This window comes from Chrysochloris asiatica, unplaced genomic scaffold, assembly GCF_000296735.1.
Source record: "Chrysochloris asiatica unplaced genomic scaffold, ChrAsi1.0 scaffold00009, whole genome shotgun sequence".
In the NCBI taxonomy this organism is placed as follows: domain Eukaryota; kingdom Metazoa; phylum Chordata; class Mammalia; order Afrosoricida; family Chrysochloridae; genus Chrysochloris; species Chrysochloris asiatica.
This window is the reverse complement of record NW_006408527.1, coordinates 19,455,636-19,476,805: the sequence shown is the minus strand read 5'-3', so window position 1 is coordinate 19,476,805 and position 21,170 is coordinate 19,455,636. Positions and strand designations below refer to the sequence as shown.

The 21,170-nt window shown below is 46.2% G+C and overlaps 1 protein-coding gene across 4 annotated transcripts in view; it reads left to right on the top strand.

Moving 5' to 3' along the window:
- The first annotated feature begins 332 nt into the window (after positions 1-332).
- The window catches only part of ATP2B4 (ATPase, Ca++ transporting, plasma membrane 4), a 63,591-nt gene continuing 42,753 nt past the window's right edge, over positions 333-21,170 (top strand). For all 4 annotated transcript variants that reach the window (XM_006834109.1, XM_006834108.1, XM_006834110.1 and 1 more), the window contains exons 1-7: positions 333-917; positions 14,835-15,032; positions 15,479-15,736; positions 16,390-16,515; positions 16,942-17,067; positions 18,166-18,201; positions 19,745-19,906. In XM_006834109.1, the coding sequence (XP_006834172.1) occupies positions 725-917; positions 14,835-15,032; positions 15,479-15,736; positions 16,390-16,515; positions 16,942-17,067; positions 18,166-18,201; positions 19,745-19,906 (1,099 nt within the window). In that variant the 5' untranslated portion in view covers positions 333-724. The remainder of the gene's footprint in view (positions 918-14,834; positions 15,033-15,478; positions 15,737-16,389; positions 16,516-16,941; positions 17,068-18,165; positions 18,202-19,744; positions 19,907-21,170) is intronic.

Below are 21,170 nucleotides of genomic sequence, written 5' to 3'. Positions count from 1 at the left end.
AGTGAAACATGAAGATTGGCGTGTATCTAAGAGTACATCTCTACATTGGGGTTTATAGGCTGCTGGGGCCTCCCAGGGCAGAAAGGGCCCTTCCTGAGCCTGTTCACTCAGCTCAGGCCTCAGCTACCAGTTCAGATCAGACATCAACTGTCATTTAAACACTTGTGTTATAATGGGTACTTCTTGTCCTTGCATATCTGTGTCCCCACGGCTGTTCTAATTGTTTCTTTTTGTCTATTTGAATCATTTTTCCAGAGATCCAGTTGTCATCGGTATCCAGGGAACCCTCCTCTACCTCCTCCTTCTCCTGCTGCCTCGCTACCACCACAGTTGCTGGTTGTTGCTAAGATTGCCTCCATGGTAACATGCATATCCTGTTTGCACCTCAACTTGGCCTAAGCAGTCTGAACTAGGAACCTACCTACCCTGGACAACCACTTCCATCACCACCTGGGGACGCCAATCATCGTGACACGTGGTCCGGTTTCCACTCCCTTCCCCCATCCTCTTCCTCCTCCTGCTGCCAGACTTCATACACAAGAAAGGATCTGGGCTTGGAACTGCTACTTTGAAGCTTATTGTGCAAAATATAGCCAGTCTGATTCCTAATTGGCCCCCCAGAGAATCAAGAAATAGGAAGTGGGGTCAGGAGAGCAGGAGATTCTGACCATTTGAAGGCAAACTCCACATCTCTGGTTGAGGGGCTTGGTAACAGCAGGCAAAAATGACGAACCCATCAGAACGTGCCTTGGTGGCCAACTCAATGGTTGAGAACCGTGAAGGGGATTTTGGCTGCACAGTAATGGACCTGAGGAAACTCATGGAGCTGCGTTCCACTGATGCAATGAACCAGATTAATGACCACTATGGAGACGTACAGAATATCTGCAGTAGACTGAAAACCTCCCCTGTGGAAGGTAAAGACCATTTCAGGGAAAGGGGTTTAGGGAAGGGTATTTTTCCAGATTCTTGAGAAAGTACATTTCTGGAAACACCACTGGAACATCTATGTATGGTGGGAAGAATATAGCATCTGGGATTCTCTGACTCATTCTTTCCTCCTTTTTCTGTGCCAGTGCACAGAAATAGGGTATTCTCTTTTACAAATGTTTGTGGTAAAGATGTTTTTATCAGTAAATAATCAAGTCCTTTATTCAGTTTCAGTTTTTGCTTATAAAAGAAGTATTAGATGCAGTCAAACTTTCGAGAACCAGAACTCAACAAGACTGTCTTGCTTTTCTGGATCTCACAAGTTTTCCACCCTTGACAGGGTACAGTCTTACCACTTTGCTATTGTTTGTTCTAGTGGAAAAGATTTGGGTTTTCTTTCTCTGACAAATTTTCATCTTACACAGGTTCCAACTTTCACAGGCTTTACTGTATACTGATTTTACAGTGTAATGAGGGGAGGGATGGGCACAAAATTAAATAAATAACTATCTACCCCATTTAGAGCTTCACTGTTGTTGTTTTTGTTGTTGTTGTTAACTGCCTTTGAGTCGGTTCCGACCCATAGCGACCCTGTACAGGGTTTTCGAGGCTGTAAATCTTTACCGGAGCAGAATGTCTCATCTTTCTCCCGCGGAGCGGCTGGTAGTTTTGAACTGCTGGCCTTAAGGTTCGCAGCCTGATTCATAACCACTACGCTACCAGTGCTCCTTTTCACTGTTGTATACAACTAAAAATGGGATGATAAATTATTACATAGATACTTGTACCCATCATATCTATCATATCTGTGGATCATTCCCTCTGTTTTCTGTTAGGAAATTATTGATTTTTTTTCTTTCAATGTAGTTTAATATAGTTCTTCCTAAACTGTTCTTAAGGAGCTCTGCTAGCATAGTGGTTATGAATCAGGCAGTGGTTATGAATCGGGCTGAGAACCGCAAGGTCAGCAGTTCGAAACTCCCAGTTGTTCCACTGGAGAAAGAGGAGGCTTCCTGCTCCCGTAAAGATTTGCCGCCTCAAAAACCCTGTACAGGATCGCTATGAGTCGGAAATGACTCCACAGCACATAACTAAAACAACAACAAGCCGTTCTTAAAAGAAAGTGAGAAATCCAGCTTCATGATTACCTGGCTCAGTCCAATTGCCTAGTGAGCCATGACAATATGAAATGTTGTTTTATCAAAATGGGGGAACACCATAAGAAACCCTGCTTTCTTCTGCTTGGTTTCAACGTCCCAGTTACAGACTCTTCCTTGACCTTACAGGTCAGGCAGTAGCAAAGATCCTGTCCTTTCGAGGCAGAGTGGAATTCTCCTATAGTGTTTCCCAAGGTTATACATCTTTCAAGAAATCCAATCGCCTTATCTTTCTTCTGCAGAATAGCTGTTGGGGTTGAACTACCAACCTTTCAGTTAGCAGCCCAAAACTTAACCTACTGTGCCACCAGGGTGCCTTACTTAGCCTATGGAGTTACTAACCCCATTGCCATTAAGTGAGCTCTGATTCATTACCATCCTATAGGGAAGATTAGAACTACTCCATAGGCCTTCCAAGTCTGTAATCTGTAGAGAAACAAGAGTACTACATCTCTCTTCTGTGGAGCCACTGGTGAGCTCAAACTGCCAGCCTTCCGATCAGCAGGGAGCATTTAACCATTGTACCACCACCCTATGGAATTACTGGGAATAAATAATATAATGTGTGTACAGTGCCCATACACATAATGAATGTACAATAAATTGGTTTCCTTAGTTTAAAATAGAGACGTATGTCTGATGACATTTGTCAAAATATGAGTGCCTATGGGGTACAATGGAGTCCTGTTATGGTGCTGTGGGTTAATGCGCCAGACTGTAAAGCCATTTGAACTACAAGGTCAGTGGTTCAAGCTCACCAGCTGCTCCTCGGAAACCCTACACAGGGTCGCTATGGGTCAGAACCTACTTGACGGCGCTTAACAGCAAGTGGGGTACAATGGAGCCTTGGTGTGGTTCTGTAGGATAAGCACTGAACTACTAACCACAAGGTCAATGATTCAAGCCCACCAGCCATTCCTCAGAAACCCTATGTTTTAAGTCTGACCAGAGTCAATGGTACCTAACAACAACATGGAGTATAGTATATTATTATTTCTGGAAGGGGTCCTGTCTGTATACTGCAACCACTGTCCATGGCCCCACTCACCTCTTGGTCTCAAAAAGAGGCCTGGCTAAGATGACAATTTGCGCTCATGTCACTTTCAGGTGGCTCAGTCTTTGCCTTCTAATTAGTACGAGTATTTAGTGGCTGCCCTTTGCCCTTTGTGTACTTCCTACATCTTAACAGCTAGATTTCTTAATCTTGCCAATTTTATAGCAGTATCACCCTTTGTGTGACACTGTAGAATAAACACCAGACTGCTAACTGCAAGGTTTGTAGTTCAAATACACCAGCCGTTCCATGGAAACTCTTTTCAGGAACTGACTCCACAGCATTTAACAGCAACAAATGCTGTTGAAGAGAGGCTGCTCCTATTATGGAACTCCTGGGTGAAGTACTTGGCTACTTTCCAAAAGACTAGTGGTTGGAATCCATGCAGAAAGTCCTGGCAATCTATTTCCAAAATATCATGCCACTGAAAACCCTATGGAGTACAGTTCTACTCTGAAACACACAGGGTGTCTGTGAGTTGGAAATCAATTCAACAGCAACTGCTTTATTGGATTCCTGATATGTGTTTATTGAGATAATGCAAACTTTAGAAACATCCATTAGAACTTAAGCAGGCTCATTCATTTCACCTTCCCATGTTGTTCTTGGACTCCTGGTGTGGTGCTGTAGATAAGCACTGGACTACTCCTCAAGGTTGGTGATTCAAACCCACCAGCTACACCTCAGAGCATCAGTGTGAGTCAGAACTGATTCAAAGGCGCTTAACAATATGTTGCACGTGGACTTTTGGTCTGTCTTTTTTTTTTTTCCTCACAAAATGAAATTCCAGAATCCAAACAAGCTGGAATCTCAGGAGGTCCTAGTAACAGACTCCTGTAAACTTTTTCCAAGTCCTTTCCCACAGCTGCTACTGTGCTTATCCCCAAAAAGTTAACCATTCCCAAAAGCCAACAGATATTCTATTTTTCTCTCAACCTTGTTGTTGTTGTTGTTAAGTGCCATTGCTTTGGTTCCAACTCACACCCACCCTGCACAGGGTTTCTGAGGCCTTTTAAATCTTTGTGGGAGCAGAAAGCCACATCTTCCTCCCTCAGAGCAGCTGGTGGACTACAACTGCCGACCTTGTGGTTCACAGTCCAATGCTTATCCTATGGAGCCCTGTGCTTCACCCTCAACATTGGATTCTCATTCCTGGTGTGCCACAGTCAAATAAGCACTCAACTGCAGTGTCAGTTTGAACCACAAGGTCAGCCATTCAAATCTACCAGCTGCTCCTAGGAAACTCTATATAGGGTAGCTATGAGTTAGAATCGACTCAATGGCACGTAACAGCAACAACATGTTAATGCCCTTAGATTCTTTGCCAGCCCTGGTTTCAGACTTGCAGTTGTAAGCCACTCTTTCCAATGGCGGGTGTCTCTGTTGCTATAGGCATTGGCCATGATATGTCCCAGTATGCCTACCAGTGGCATAGTTATCCACTGCCATTTCCTGCTTCCTTAGATTATAAATATGTACCATGATTTGCTTGTTATGTGATACTTAGCATATAGGGCTGGTCCTGGAGCTGGGGAGACTGGGCGTCAGAAGGCAAAGTTCTCATTAGTAATTCTTAGCCCCAAATGACAAGGATCCCTGGCGGATCAGTGGATTAAGCATTGGGCTAATAACCTCAGGGTCAGTGGTTCAAACCTTCCAGCCACTCACTCTGAAGGAGAAAGATGAGGATGTCTGTTGCCGTAAGGCTCTTGCAATCTCGGGAACCCTAAGGAGCAGTTCTACCTTGTCCTTCAGGATTGCTAGGAGTTGGAACTGACTCACTGGCTGTCGGTTTGTTTTTTCTGAGTGAAGAAAATACAGGGATAAGGAAAGGAGGCATAGAACAGCTCAGACACAGGAGTTTCCACCCAGACAAGGACAATGCTGCACTATTTAGTTTGGGCCAGGCACAGAAAACAGCATCAATATCCAGGTGCCCTGATGAGCTGATGCTATAAAAAGCCCGTCTGTTCACAGAAGACCACACTGAGGTGCCTGACTGCTGTGCATAGTTCTGTCACCTGTGGGAGGCCCCTGCAGACTAGTAATCAGAATAAAGAAATGTACCTACTGCTTGAATTTTGCTGGTTGGAAGTGAATTGATAGTGGGGAGACTGAAGACATTGGCGCCTAGAGTATATAGATGTATTTCTTCCTATTTCAGATTGAATTCTCAAAGTAGAACCTTCCCCATTTATTTTCTGTTGATTGATGAGCATCTTTGGTTTGCTGCTATTGCTGCATGCCATCAAGTCAGTTCCAACTCAAAACGATGCTGTATAGGGTTTCCTTAAGGAGCTCTGGTAGCGTAGTGGTTATGAGTTGGGCTACTAACCTCAACTTATCCCCTGACGTTTCCTACTTCTTTAGATTACAAATATGGACCGTCAGCAGTTCGAAACTACCAGCAATTCTGCAGGAGAAAGATAAGGCTTTCTGCTCCCGTAAAGATTTACAGCATTGGAGAACTTATACAGGGTCATTATGAGTTGGAACCAACTTCACGTCACACCATCACCAGCACAGGGTTTCTGTGGCTGTAAATCTCTATGGGAGCACAGATAAGTTTAGCTTTTCACTTGGAGCACCTGATTAAATGTCTCGTTGTTCCTCAAGAATAGTAATATCAATGCTGATGTGTGTTCCTTGAATATACATTGATTCATTGGAGAAAGAGTAGTGGTCTCAGTGGCTAAGAGTTGATTAGACACAAGAAGAGGTGGCGATGCTTTGTTAACCTCAACACTCAACAACAAGGCAGAGAGTGTGAGCGAAGTATCGAAGGAGAAGTAGGGAAACAAGAAGTTGCTGAGGAGGGAGACTTGAAAGAGGACATATGTTTACACCCAAATGAATTATGAGTTTCACCTTTGTGTCTGTTTATAAACAAAGCAAAGAGGCAATGGTTGAGCACTAACTCTTGAATGAACTGTGTCACTTTGGGTGTATCAGTAGAGAAAATCTGAATATTGTGTACCAATGGAATCCTTTTGGTTTGCTTGTTTCTTCTCACTTTACCTCACCCCACCACACCCCGAATCCAACCAATCTCTCTTCCCAAAAAGCAGAGATGATACAGGCTAGAAGATAACTATGCCACCAGGACTCCTTGTGCAGAGCTGAGGGCGTGACAGTGGAATTCCTTTTCAACAACAATGGTGACCGCAGTAATCACAGTCTCTCTATAGAGCCTAATTTATAACATCATCCAAAGAACCAGGGCTCTCTCTATAGAGGCAAAATTTATAATATCATCCAAAGGCCATATCACCTTAAAACGTTGCCTGCTGTATTTGGTCAAACATTTCATTAACTGAGCTTTGGTAGCGTAGTGGTTACAAATCGGGCTACAAACTGCAAGGTCAACAGTTCGAAACTACCAGCTGTTCTGTGGGAGAAAGATGAGGCTTTCTGCTCCCATAAAGATTTATAGCCTTGGAAACCCTGGACAGGGTCGCACTAATTGGAACCGACAACATGGCACATAACCACCACCACCAATGTGATGGTTAGGAGTCCTGGTGTGGCACTGTGGGCTAATGCGTCAGACTGCAAGTCGTTTGAACTGCAAGGTCGGTGGTTCAAGATCACCAGCTTCTCCTCGGAAACCCTGTAAACCCTATACAGGGTCGCTATGGGTGGGAATCAACTCAATGGCACTTAACAACAACAACAATATGATGGCTAAGGACCTCTGGTAGCATAGTGGTTACACATTGGGCTGCTAACCTCAAGGTCAGCAGTTCAAACTACCAGCTGTTCCATGGGAGAAAGATGAGGCTTCCGACCTCTGTAAAGATTTACAGCCTCAAAAAACCTATACAGGGTAGCTATGAATCGGAACCAACTCCACTGCACATAACCAACCATCCAATGTGATGGCTTAACTGTGGTTGCCTTGGCAGGGCCAGACAAATGATTTCGCAGACCTTAGACAGCCTATGGGCTGGACGTTCCTCAATCCTGCTACAAGCTAACAGAGGCGGCACACAAATTAAGGCAATTTCAGAAACCTGGCCCTGGTGCTGGCGGGAAGAGCAGAGTGTTATGGGAGCTTCCTGAGCTGAGGAGATTGCAAGGGAGGGAAGAGGACTCAGCAATTGCAGATAGGACTCCTGTATCATCTGCTTAGCTCTGAAGCTCTGCCATAACACTCGATGTTATTATTACTGTTTACTGAATGTTCCTGGCATAGGACCCAAACCTCTTTGCCCTCCGTAATTACTGAATGGGCACTTTGGTTTGGGGAGCCAAGATTCTTTGGGAAGTAAACAGCAAAAGGGGAAAGAATCTGTTTTAAGGGCGTTAGCCCAAATTACAATTGTGGTTCATTAGCTTCAGATTTAGGTTAACATCTCTGTTGCTATTAAGACCTCAGGAATTTAACTATGTCCCTATTAGCATGCTTTTTGAGGTCAGGTTTACCAAGAATTGCCACCTTGTGGCACATACTATGATTGGATTCTTCTTCTGTATGGCAGATTGAAATTCCTAGTAGCATTGTCTATATCCCCAATAAATGTTCACCTACAACACTAAATGAACTCCTGGTATGGTGCTCTAGGAGCAGCATTGGACTGTGAACCACAAAGTCAGCGGTTCAAGCCCACCAGCTGCTCCTTGGGAACCCTATACAGTGTCTCTGAGTCGGAACCAACTTGACAACACTTAACAACAACACTAAATGTTAGTAATTGTAACATTTCATACACATTTATGATTAAATGGTAATATTAGACATTGGCACAGAGGTTGTACATTAACGGCAAGGTCAGTGATAGTGCCGGGTGGATGTATAGAACTGTTATTAAGGTGCTGTGGAGTCTATTCCAGCTCATAGTGACCACATATGACATAGTAGTGTTTCCTAAGCTGTAATCTTTGCAGAAGCAGATCAGCAGGGCTTTTCTCTTGTGGAGCCACTGGTGGGTTTGAACTACCATCCTTTCAGTTAACAGCAGAGTAGTTAACTAGTGCACTACTGCTAGGTGAGAACGAATATGGAGTTGAATGGATGTGAGAGAAAGAGAAATTACTTCTTTGAGATTTTTCTCCCTAGTTTTAGGGCTTGTAGTCTGCTTTGAATTTTTAGGACTGAAGCTTAGCCCCGCTACCTCTCTCTCCTAATGCCCTGCATCACCTTGAACTCTTGTCCCAGCCCAAGTAAGGATGCCAAATATGTGGTCCTTCATATGCCAAATATGAAATTGAATACAATTTCAACCAACTTGTCCCCTAACTCTGTCCCTTATTACCGACAGTAGAGGGGGGACAGTGATGAACAGTAGAGAAGTGTGGTCAGCTCTGACCATCACATTGTGGACAGATGTCTCAGCACTAGTTGAAGATGAGATTCAAGCCAAAAGATTATTTTGGGAGGGAGGGGAAGAATAGAGGTGGGAAGACCAGCTCAAACCAAGCTGGGAAGGAAAAAATACTCAGCAATTGATAGAGAAAAAGGCCTTCCTAAAACCTGGGGAAGTAACACTGGTATCAGGATAGCAGAGGATACCGAAAGAGTGAAAGTGCCCTCCCTCTGCCCCTCCTCCCTCTGGAGGGAGTTCCACAGTGCACCCTGGGAGTTCCCTGTCTGCTGCTTTGAGTTACGTGCCTAGGGCTGAATGAGGCTGACCGCGCCTAACAGCTGTGGGCCTTCTTCTCTTCCCAGCCCAACCCCAGAGAATTCTTTTCTCTACAGCCCCTCCTTACCCACAGCCGGGCTTCTGGGTTAGCTGGCATGATGCTGCCAGGCAGTGGGCAGAGAGCTCTTGATGGAGAGAGATGTGGTGAGGTCATCCTGAACCTGTGAACCTCCCTGCCTCCTCACCAGACCTGGAACCCTTTATGCTGCATTCCTTGGGCAACTCAGCAGAAACCTTTGCAAGTGTGGGGTTTTATTTTAAACCTTCTTGCGATTGTCTTGCATTTAACCATCCACTGGGGATGGGAGGAAGGATGGCATTGCCTCCTGGGCTGAAGCAGGAATTGCGTCTACCCTTGGAAGTGGGGCTGTCGCTCTTTTTATTTAGCTCCAAGGTGTGAGCACTGGGGAGTGTGACCGTGGATGGAAACACGCAGGCAGGACTGCAGAAGACAGCTGAACAGAGGGCTGGAGAGAACACTCTGCGGAGCTCTCTCTTCCCCTCACTAGAGTTTTCAAAAAAGGCACCGACCTGGGGACTGGATAAAGGGAGACACTCTCTTAGGAAGCTGCCCATATGGGGCAAGGCCTTCGTGTGCTGAGACCGAGGAAACAGATGTTCTTCTCTTAGCTCTGTCTCCTCTTGCTATGGCCTGAAATAGATTGCTTCTTGTCTAAGGGTGGGAAGTCCAACAGATAGCAGCAAATGCATCTCCTCACTGTGAGTGTGTTAAAGTGGAGATGCTGAGGTTGGGAAACTGCTTTCTCAGGTGGAGCAGCAGTTGGATGACATCAGGAACTGGCGGAATCCTGTCAGCCTCTAGTGGGTTTAAGCTACTTCTCCTTTGTCTCATAGTCCAGGGTTTTTATGGTAGGACTTGAAAGTCATTTTGATGTCTGTTCTCAGGTACCAAGTAGGACTATCTTCAGGTCAATCCAGAGAAACCTCTCTTGTATTATCTCTGAGGGAAATGATTCTGTTGCCTCTTTTGGTATTATAATCCTGACAGCTAGGAAGTCCTTCATGAAGTCTAACCTAGTCCTTTCTGAAACAGCCCATTCTGATCAAGGGTGCCTTTGCCGACTGTCCTTGGCATCAATGTGAAGCTGGCCCTGTTCCTTCCCTGCTGGAGCCAGGCCACTGAGGGCTGGGCTCCAGCTGCTCCTCCCAGCCCCTGGGTCCTGCACAGACTCACAGCAGACACACATTTTCCACTGCTGCCTGTCCTCCCACCCAGTTACTGGGCAGGGGCCGAGTAACTTCCCAGCGTGGGGTGGGGGCGATGACTTCACAGCATATGATTCGTCATGTGTCCCCCAGCCCATGTGTTCATTCCAGTTCTTTAAGTCAGAAGTACTCCTGCTTTTCATAGGGCTCACATTCCCAGATTTCTGGGGACAAAGTTTCTGCTCATTTTCCTGCTGAATTTCTAGGGAAAACCCTTTTCTTCTGCTGTCAGTATTTTCTCTCTACCAGAGTGTTCCTTCTCCTCATCACAACCCGACAGGGCAGGGAAGAACTGCCCATCAGGTTTCCAAGGCTGTCACGTTTACAGAAGCAGACGACCACATCTTTCTCCCATGGAGCAGCTGCTGGATCCCAGCTGTCAACCTTTTGGTCAGCAGCCCCACACCTAACTACAGAGATCAAGGCCTACAACCATTTCCTGGGCTATGAAATTACAGCTGCTAAGATCTATAAAAGAAAGAAATGAATGGAAAGCCCAAAATTGAGGATTTCCCAGGCCCACTTTCCCATGCCACTCCATATGTCAGAGAGACAAATCCCTGGGCTACTACTGCTAACAGCCTCAATGTGTCCCTCCCTATTGCAGGGCATGCTGGGAACTGGGACAGCCACTTGGCTACTTACCAACTTAGGGTAACTTAAGGTGGAGCAGATAGATGAATGTTGTTGTTAAGTGCCATTGAGTTGGTTCCAACCTATAGTGACCCTGTATAGGATTTCTGAGGAGTGGCTGGTGAGCTTGGACTGCCGACCTTGCAGTTCAAACCAACCTTGCAATCCAGTGAATTAACCCACAGTGCCACACCAGGACTCCTAGATGAATAGTAAGTGGCAAAAAAATTTTTTTAAGGAACAAGGATGTTACAAGAGCCTACACAAGAGTCAGGCCTGGCCTTTGTTACCCACAGCATGTCTTGCTTCATTTGCTTAGGCCCAAAAGAAACCATAAGATACCTTTTGTTGTTGTTAAGCGGCTTCAAGTCAGATCCGACTCATAGCAACCCTGTATAGGGTTTCCAAGGAGCAGTTGGTGAGTTTGAACCACTGACCTTGTGGTTCAAATCAACTTGTCCAGTGTTTTAACCCACAGTGCCCCACCAGGACTCCATGATATCTTTTAGTGAGTACAAAATTCATAGATTGGATGATGGCATACCTAATGTCCCGCGAGGAGAAACACGGGACTCATTCACCCCGTTTGTCAACAGTGGGGACAGTGCTAACTTTCAGTGAAGTGCAGGAGGCAGCAATGAGTCTGCTTTGTGAATGAAGTAGGGTGGCCAGTTATCCCAGTGACCCTAGTGAATAGTTAGTGAAGAAGAATCTGGACAGAGACCCTGAGACAGGAGCATGCTTAGTACATTCAAAGAAAGGCAGGAAGTCTGGCTTGACTGGATCCCAGTGAACAGGTGGTCCTGGTGTGGCTTAATGTGCTGGACATAACTGTGGGTTAATGTGCTGCACTGCAAAGTTGGTTTGAACTGCAAGGTCGGCAGTTCAAGGTCACCAGCCACTCCTTGAAAACCCTATACAGAGTCACAGTTGGGTTGGAACCAACTCAATGGCACTTAACAACAACAACCATAGAGGACTAGAAAGCTCATACAGGGCCTGACAGGGCACTGGAACTTTTTTTTAATTTTAACTTTTTATTGTGAATTCAGTGAAGGTTCACAGAGCAGATCATCAGTTTTACATTCAACAAATCATATATTGTTTCATTATTTTTTTTTTTTTACTGTTTTATTTTTATTTGAGTGAAAATATAGAGAGCCAATTAGTGTTCCCATGTCAAGTTCTTTGGTGTCCAGTTTCACCCCAAGTAAAAGCCACCAGAGGGTTTTGAAGAGATGAGTGTTATGTGCTGCATTGGGTGATTTTTTAAAGTCTGTGTTGAAAACAGACTCTCAGAGCATGAGGGTGGAAGCAGGGAGACCGTTGAGGATACTGTTGCCATCATCCAAGTGAGAGATGAAAATGGCTCAGGCCAGAATGATAGCAGTGAAGTGACGGGATTCTAGATGGCTTATGGAGGCTGACAGGGCCTCCTGACTACCTAGATGCAGGGGATAAGAGAGAGAGGAACCAAAGATGATTACAAGATATTGATATGGGAGCAGGTGCCCCTTCTTCTTGTTCCCTCAGGTAGGATGCAAGGGTAGATTGTTACATTAGGCCTTGCATTAGCCTTCATTAGGCTGCTGGGAAGTCCTTTCTGATGGTCTCTAATATCTGGTGTCCTGGTTTGCCTTCATAATTATCCACTTTGATGTTGTTAAGTGCCGTCAAGTCAGTTCCGACTCATAGTGTCCCTGCATAGGATTTCCAAGGAGCAGCTGGTGGGTTTGAACCATCAACCTTACACTTAGCAGTCCAGTGGATATTTTATAGCACCACACTGGGATGCCAATTATTTACTAGCCCTATTCAAGAAACCGTAGTGGTGTGGTGTTTAAGAGCTTGGCTGCTAACCAAAAGATCCTAATATTTAAAGTCTTGGAAACCTTATGAGGCACTGTGTCCTATAGGGTTACTATGAGTCATAATCTGCTGAATAGCAATGGATTTGGTTTTGTTAGTGTCTCTGAGTGGTGGAAACAGCTGAGCTCTCAACTAACTGAAAGACTGGCGATCTGAATCCACCCAGAGTTGTCTTGGGAGACATGCCTTGTGATCTGCTTCCGAAAGTTCACAGCTTGAAAATGGAGCAGTTCTGCTGTGCATAGGGTGCAGTGATTAGGAATTTACCCTATGGCAACTGGGCTACAGGCACGGGCTCCTCTGTTTATCTTGTGAATCCAGCTTTCTTGAGGGACATCCCAAGTAGATGAACAACTTTATCACATCCTTTATTTCCCTAAAACAAACATGACCCTCCAACACAGCAGTGTGAAGTTGGCACAGCCTTGTCAACTGGGATCCCTGAGGAGAGAAAAACAGCAAGGCCCTGCCCCCCTGGCAACTCTGCCTCTGCCTACCCAGGGGACAAGATGACTGGGCCCCAGAAATGCTCCTCTCCCAGGCCCTCACTTGTCTTTCCTACTGGGAACCTGACTGCTCAGGGTGATGGAGCAGGGAGCCTCTGGAAAGCAGCCCAGACCCCAGTCCCCTGTGGCTCTCAGCTGTGCCACTCTGCTGGAGGCCAGGGTGGTGCCCTGGGAGGCTGTTATTAGCAGCCATGGAGCTGATTCCGACTCACAGCTACCTATGTGTGTGGCGTGGAGCAGCTCCCTAGGCTTTGCCTGTTCATCCACCGCTTTACGTTCAAGAGGGTTCCCACATCACCTTCTCAGACAGAGGTGTATCCTCAAATACCTTTCCTGATGGTTGTTGTTTTTAGAGAGGGGAAGTAAAGGCTGCCTTAGGCTCTGCCAGCAATACTCTCTTGGGTGCCTATTTTCCCATTCTCAAAAATCTTTTTCTGTCTGAAATGGCTTCCTTAGTTCTAACCTAAATCTCTCCTCTTGTCCTTTGAAATAATGCTCTTGGTTCTATGCAGTAGAGATGAGAATGGATGTAGAGTAGATCTCTGCCCTCCCCATCCCCCAGGGGAATGGTTTTTCACTCTGGCTTCAATACGAGGAAGTCCTACTGCAACACTTTCCTCCCAGCAGATTCCAGTCAGCCGCTTTTCCTTGAACTTTGTGTGAGGTTCGGTTGAGTGCCCCCTTCCTCTGATTCTGACCCTCCCCAGCTGTTGCCTTTTTTGTTTTTAGGACAAAGCTTGCCCCATCCTGCCTGTGGGGACTCCATCAAACAGTCCAGTCAACAGCTGCAAGTGCCAAAACCCTGGCTAATTTCTACAGTGCGTAAACAACTTGATGAATGCCAACTGGCATTAATGGCCACATTAGGATCTTCCCTCCTTCCCTTAAAGAGTCACCGCCCTGGGGCCCAGCACAGGGGCCTAAATGTATGAAAGGCACTGGGAATGATTCTGCCTATTTCTCACGCCCCCCCTCCTGCCCCCACCCCTTCCCACGGGAACATGCCTAGAATGTTCATGTGTATGAGTGTGGTGTGTAAACGTGTAAGCATGTATGTGTTAGTGGAGGATGCTGGTAATCAAGGACTGTGTACTGTCTGAAAGACTTTGCTCCTTTTCTTTTCAATATAAGCAGTGGAATTTCTTGGCATTCTCAGTAGTGTGTGTGTGTGTCTGTGTGTGTGTGTATATGTGTAACAGAAATGGGAGAGGTATCTGTGCTGAAAGAGGAGGCCCAAAAGTCACAGTACGAAAACTTCTGCTCTGATCATCTCCTAAAGATACTGGAACTTGGAACCAGGACACCTGGGTAGGTTGGGCCTCAACCTAGCATGACTTTGGGCAGATTGTTTATTCTCTCTTACTTAGTGTGTGAGCCGGTCGATGGAAAGTGACCTTGTGTTTAAACAAGTGCCAGAATTTACGTATTAATGTGAGAGAAAAGTTCTAGGTGATTCCCAAGAACATTTTAATATTTATATTCTTACAGCTGGAGCCTGGAATACAGTGTAGGAGTAGATGGGATTTTAGGTCGAGGGTAGCTTACCCTGATTCCCAGGAAGCGTGAGTCCTTGTGTCTAACTCACCCCAGTTTGCCCATTTTTAGCTCTGAAAAGTCCCACATCCCCTCAGTCATGGGAAAATCAGGATGATTGGTCACCCTAACTGGTTCTCATACTCAGGCAGACCAAGAAGAGGAAGTGAGGGGACCTTTTTAAGGGGTCTTTAAAAGGGGAGATCTTTTAACTGCCTTCATTGATCACCCATCCCTTCCTCCCCTTTGTTCTCTCATTCACTCTACTCTTGTCTCCTTTCAGGTCTCTCTGGGAACCCTGTGGATCTGGAGAAACGTCGGCAAATGTTTGGTCAGAACTTGATTCCCCCCAAAAGGTCCAAGACTTTCTTAGAGTTAGTGTGGGAAGCGCTTCAAGACGTCACCCTGATCATCCTGGAGATCGCAGCTATCATTTCCCTGGTCTTGTCCTTCTACCGCCCCCCTGGGGGTCAAAACGAGCGTGAGTGTCTTCAGCAGTCTGCATGACTCCCAGTAGTGTGTTTTCCACCACTGGAAGTACTTGGTATTGGTGGGTGCTAGCGTTAGCTTAGAACTTTTCTCCCATTATCTAGGGTGAGTTCACCAAAGGAAACCAACTAATAACTATTAACTATAAAACTGTATTTCAGAAACTTCCCCCCTTCTCCTACCAAAGCCTTATCCAGGAAGCCTCCACTCACACCAGCTGACATTGTGGGACACAGGAGCAGGCACTTGACCACGTTTGGGAATCCTAAATTCTTTACGTGTGACTTGCCTCTTAATTTGCATTTACATATTTTGTTCTTTTTTAGCCATTTGCTTTAGGGGATGTTGGAAACATTGCCCCCATTTCTCAGTGTCAGCAAAAGCCCCCAGGTGACCCTTTTTTTTTTTTTTTTTTTTTCCATCCCTTCCCTGGGATAGAGTGTGGTCACGTTGTGAGTACCACAGATGATGAAGGGGAGGCAGAAGCCGGCTGGATCGAGGGGGCAGCCATCCTCTTCTCAGTGCTCATCGTGGTGCTTGTGACCGCCTTCAATGACTGGAGCAAAGAGAAGCAATTCCGAGGGCTGCAGAGCCGCATTGAGCAGGAGCAGAAATTCTCCATTATCCGAAACAGCCAGATCATCCAGCTGCCTGTGGCTGAGATTGTGGTGGGCGATATCGCCCAAATCAAATATGGTAAGCACTTTGTTTCTTGTATCTATACCACCTTCCTTATTCTGAGGGTAAGTCCTTTGAAAGGAGCACTGTCTCTTGGGATGGCTGGAACCTACCAGCACCTCCCGAGAGAAAAAGATACGACAGTCAGCTTCCATATCATTTCACAGCCTTGGAAACCATGTGGGGCAGTCCTGCTCTGGCCTACAGAGTCACTGTGAGTCCGAAACAACTCGATGACAGTGGGTTTGGGTTTGGTCTTTTGGACTGAGGGGCCTAAGAATTGCTAAGGAACCAAAAAGATAAGTCCTCAGATTGTGTCAGTTTCAAGGTTTGTGCTAGAGAAGATTGTAGGAAATAATTCTAAGAAAGAATAACATTCCCAGAAGATGGTCAAACTTGTACCCCAGGTGCTTTAGAGTTAAAAGTATTTAATATTCAGGTCAGGGGATGCTGTTTGGGGAATAATAATAGCTTGAATTTATACTAGCTGGAAAGGCATGTCATTCCAGGTAGTACAGGGCTGAAGTTGTCATGTAAGGCTCTCCAGATACTCCCTGAGTCATTGTCCTATAGGTAGCACAAAGGGAAGCAACCTTGAGATAATGTTGGAGGAGTCAGATGTCCCCAGCCCTCGCCAGGCCTTAACCCTTCTCCTCCTCTCTGTGTACTAGGTGACCTACTACCTGCAGACGGAATCCTGATCCAGGGCAATGACCTGAAGATTGATGAGAGCTCTCTGACTGGGGAGTCAGACCATGTCAAGAAGTCCTTGGATAAAGACCCCATGCTGCTCTCAGGTACAGCCTCTGACTTCCCAAGTTCCCATTCTATAGCCAAGGCACCGGGTCCAGCTCCTGACCCTGCCTTCTCATCTGGCTCTGTCCTGTCTTCTTCCCCTGACGTCAACATGGACAAAAGCTTTGGTGGGTTGAATACAACTTAAAAGAGGCAGATTCTTCAAGGGGCCTCAGAGGAGTTTCTAGCCAGAGAGGAAAGTCCTTACTCTGAAGCAGTTAGACACATTTTTCTCCTTACCCTGCATTGCTTGGTCTATTTTAAATGGACCTAGCTCTTTACCTTTTTCTGCTATCTTCTGAGTAAATCATTATCTACAGGGAAGGAGGAAAGAACTGATGTTTTTCCCCTTAGGTTTATGTTTCATATCAAATCATGGCTCAGTATAAAAACCAATGCTCCTTCTCATTTTCTCCATTTCTGTATAGGAACCCATGTCATGGAAGGTTCTGGCAGAATGGTAGTGACTGCTGTTGGTGTCAACTCACAGACCGGAATCATATTTACCCTCCTGGGGGCCAGTGAGGGAGACGGGATGGAGAAGAAGAAGAAAGGTAAGAGACACTCAGGATGAGAATCTCTTGTCTCTCATCCCCGTGGACAAACTAGGAAACAAGGAAAGCAGATCTGGATGACATACCTGGTTGGAAGAATCTGCTGGAGAAAAGGAAGCAGATACCCAAACCATTTGCCAAGATTTAAAAAAAAAAAAACCATGAACCCTGACTCCCCCCAGGGTGTTTTGATGAAAACCAGATCCTGGCTCTAGACTCCCAAATGAAGTTGCCTGTCAGCCTCAATCCCTATGTCTCTTGGTGGATTATAAAGGAACACGGTATAAACCCTTCCCAAAATGAGCTGCCTAGGGACTCTGGCCCCAGATGCCCTCTTCCTGTCACTTCCTTCCTCAAATATGGGGGATCAAATGAACAATCAAGGCCACAGGAAGAATGGTCATGAGAAAAACTAAGCTATCTGCCAAAAGGACGGGCTGCCAGTGGAAAAGACATGAGCTAGGAAAATGGGAACCAAGAGGTAACGTCTACCCTGAAGTTACTCGTTACTGGTGGAAGGAAACAAAGAGAGCAAATAAGAAGACACTAAAACCAAATCTACACCTTTCCCTAAGCAGCACTTATAAGGGAGAGAAGGTCTTCCACCACTTGGCTGGAGGATTGTCTTAAGGTATGAGTTGGCTTAGCGAGGGCAGTTTGTGAAAAGGAAGCAAAGCCCATGCTCAGGGAGGAAACTAGATGGTTCATTTCTGTGGCTCCCAGCAGATGAATAAGGAGAAAGCTAGTGTACGCCTGGTGCGTGCTGTTGAATGCACATGTGGAGACTCTGGGCCAGGCAGAAACAGTTGAAACATTTCACTCCCAACCCCTCTGCCAGGAGCACCCCATCAGCAGCCAGAGGAAATGGCCAGGGGCGGGTGTCCCCACCTGCGCACTCACCTGTCTGAGTGCCCCCAGCAACAGTGAATGTAAGCACATGGTGTGAGCTTCCTTTCCGTTTCCCGAGCCCCTCCCCGCAGCCCAGCCCCTTTGCTGCTGCTCTTCTGGGCTCTGAGCAGGACCAACAAATTGGATATCTGATCTCTATAAGAGTCACTTTGGGTCTCCACCCCACGTTTCTCTTTCTTGTTCAAACAGGTAAAAAACAAGGAGTCCCTGAAAATCGCAACAAAGGTAACCTCTCCACCCACTCCTTTGCCATCTCTACCTACCTGCCCACCTCAAACCAGACCTTTCTAGGCCATCTGCCTTCTCCCTTCTCCTCACCATAAATCTGTTATCTGCTGCTGTGGCCCAGCCGCGTCATCCTGAGGAAGGTGCAGAGATTTGGGGGTGGTCTCTAGGTCCCAATCCCAATTTAAGATGGGACAACAGCACCCTCTGCTGTTGGTTTCTAGAACGTCAAGTCAAGGCTTCTCTTGGAGTGTGTATCGGATGGATCTGTTGTTCCCAGGGTGCTAAGCTGTGTATTTCATTGCCTGGGGTCTCGGGTAAACACCTGTGGTCCAGAACCTGAGCCCATCAGTTTCTGGGTTGGAAGACCTCAGCTCCTTGTGGTGGAGGGAGTTGGGGTGGGCTGTCCCTGCACCCTCCTCTTGCTAGCTTCCTCATCGGTGTCCTCTTCCAGTCTGGTTTCCTTCTCTGCTAGTCTTCTCGGGTGCTGGAGAGAGCCCTTCTCTGTACTTCGCCCCCCATCTCTTTCTTTGTTCTCTCCACAGTCTGTTTCCTTCCTCCTGATCTGATATGTGTTTCTTTCTGGTGGCTGTGTTTACATCCCGTCTCTGTCTTGTTTGTGAGTCTTACAGCAGAGACAGTCTCTCAGGAAAGACACCCTAAGCAAAGGGCCTGAGCTCTACAGGGGTGAAGTTGGAAGGGTGCCGGGAACCAGCAAGAATTGCTCTTTTGAGACAGTTCCCAGAGATTTTTTTTTTTTTCCTTTCTGACCTACATCGTGGTTCGACACCGGATAACCGGGCCAAACAGAAATAATTCTTTAATTTTAGGTCTCTAACTCTTCTTGTAAAAAACAAAATGGATTTATCCGTCTCTATCCCTGCTTTCTCTTATTCCAGCTTCTTCCCTCTCCTTCAAAAGGCCTAGCCCTAGGTCCCACAGTATACCTCCCTACCTTCCTCAGACTGGGGAAGGAGGGGGTTTCCTGCCCTGCCAGCTGATTTAAGAAGTAGCTGGAAATGCTGTGTCTAGGTGGGACGGTCTTTGTTTCTTGCCTGCCAGCTTTTGTATGCAAATAAACGAACCTTTTCATAAAGCAAACCAAGACCCTTATATTCTTGAAACATCTGGCAACTTTCCCCTGAGGCCCCTTTCAGCAGTAGAATCACTGTTTTGAGTACTGAATTCCAGGAAGGAGGGTTGTTGGTAATATCATTTAGTGGCATGACTAATCTCCTTGCTGGAATAAAACTGATGTGGGACTCTGAGGTGGTGCCAGGAAGCTGCCACTGAAGAGGAAATCCATACCCCCAAAGCATCCCATTCTGTCTCCAGCTACTAGTGTATCAAGCCAAAGGCCCTACCTAATAGAGGGTTGCAGGCAAGTTCCATGTCTGTCATGGGGTGGGAATGGTCAAAACTCATGTCAGGGCCCAAGATGTGTTCCAGGAAGAAGACAGAAGGGATTTTTGGTTTCCACCTGCCTGGCCCCCAATGCTTCCACCCTGCCTGCTCACCTTTTCTGTCTGTGTGTACACCCCAGCAAAGACCCAGGATGGAGTGGCCCTGGAGATCCAACCACTCAACAGCCAAGAAGGGATCGACAGTGAGGAAAAGGAGAAAAAGGCCACAAAGACACCCAAAAAGGAGAAATCAGTGCTTCAGGGCAAGCTGACTCGCTTGGCTGTCCAGATCGGGAAAGCTGGTGAGTGTGTGTGTGTATGTGTAACAGAAATGGGAGAGGTATCTGTGCTGAAAGAGGAGGCCCAAAAGTCACAGTACGAAAACTTCTGCTCTGATCATCTCCTAAAGATACTGGAACTTGGAACCAGGACACCTGGGTAGGTTGGGCCTCAACCTAGCATGACTTTGGGCAGATTGTTTATTCTCTCTTACTTAGTGTGTGAGCCGGTCGATGGAAAGTGACCTTGTGTTTAAACAAGTGCCAGAATTTACGTATTAATGTGAGAGAAAAGTTCTAGGTGATTCCCAAGAACATTTTAATATTTATATTCTTACAGCTGGAGCCTGGAATACAGTGTAGGAGTAGATGGGATTTTAGGTCGAGGGTAGCTTACCCTGATTCCCAGGAAGCGTGAGTCCTTGTGTCTAACTCACCCCAGTTTGCCCATTTTTAGCTCTGAAAAGTCCCACATCCCCTCAGTCATGGGAAAATCAGGATGATTGGTCACCCTAACTGGTTCTCATACTCAGGCAGACCAAGAAAAGGAAGTGAGGGGACCTTTTTAAGGGGTCTTTAAAAGGGGGGATCTTTTAACTGCCTTCATTGATCACCCATCCCTTCCTCCCCTTTGTTCTCTCATTCACTCTACTCTTGTCTCCTTTCAGGTCTCTCTGGGAACCCTGTGGATCTGGAGAAACGTCGGCAAATGTTTGGTCAGAACTTGATTCCCCCCAAAAGGTCCAAGACTTTCTTAGAGTTAGTGTGGGAAGCGCTTCAAGACGTCACCCTGATCATCCTGGAGATCGCAGCTATCATTTCCCTGGTCTTGTCCTTCTACCGCCCCCCTGGGGGTCAAAACGAGCGTGAGTGTCTTCAGCAGTCTGCATGACTCCCAGTAGTGTGTTTTCCACCACTGGAAGTACTTGGTATTGGTGGGTGCTAGCGTTAGCTTAGAACTTTTCTCCCATTATCTAGGGTGAGTTCACCAAAGGAAACCAACTAATAACTATTAACTATAAAACTGTATTTCAGAAACTTCCCCCCTTCTCCTACCAAAGCCTTATCCAGGAAGCCTCCACTCACACCAGCTGACATTGTGGGACACAGGAGCAGGCACTTGACCACGTTTGGGAATCCTAAATTCTTTACGTGTGACTTGCCTCTTAATTTGCATTTACATATTTTGTTCTTTTTTAGCCATTTGCTTTAGGGGATGTTGGAAACATTGCCCCCATTTCTCAGTGTCAGCAAAAGCCCCCAGGTGACCCTTTTTTTTTTTTTTTTT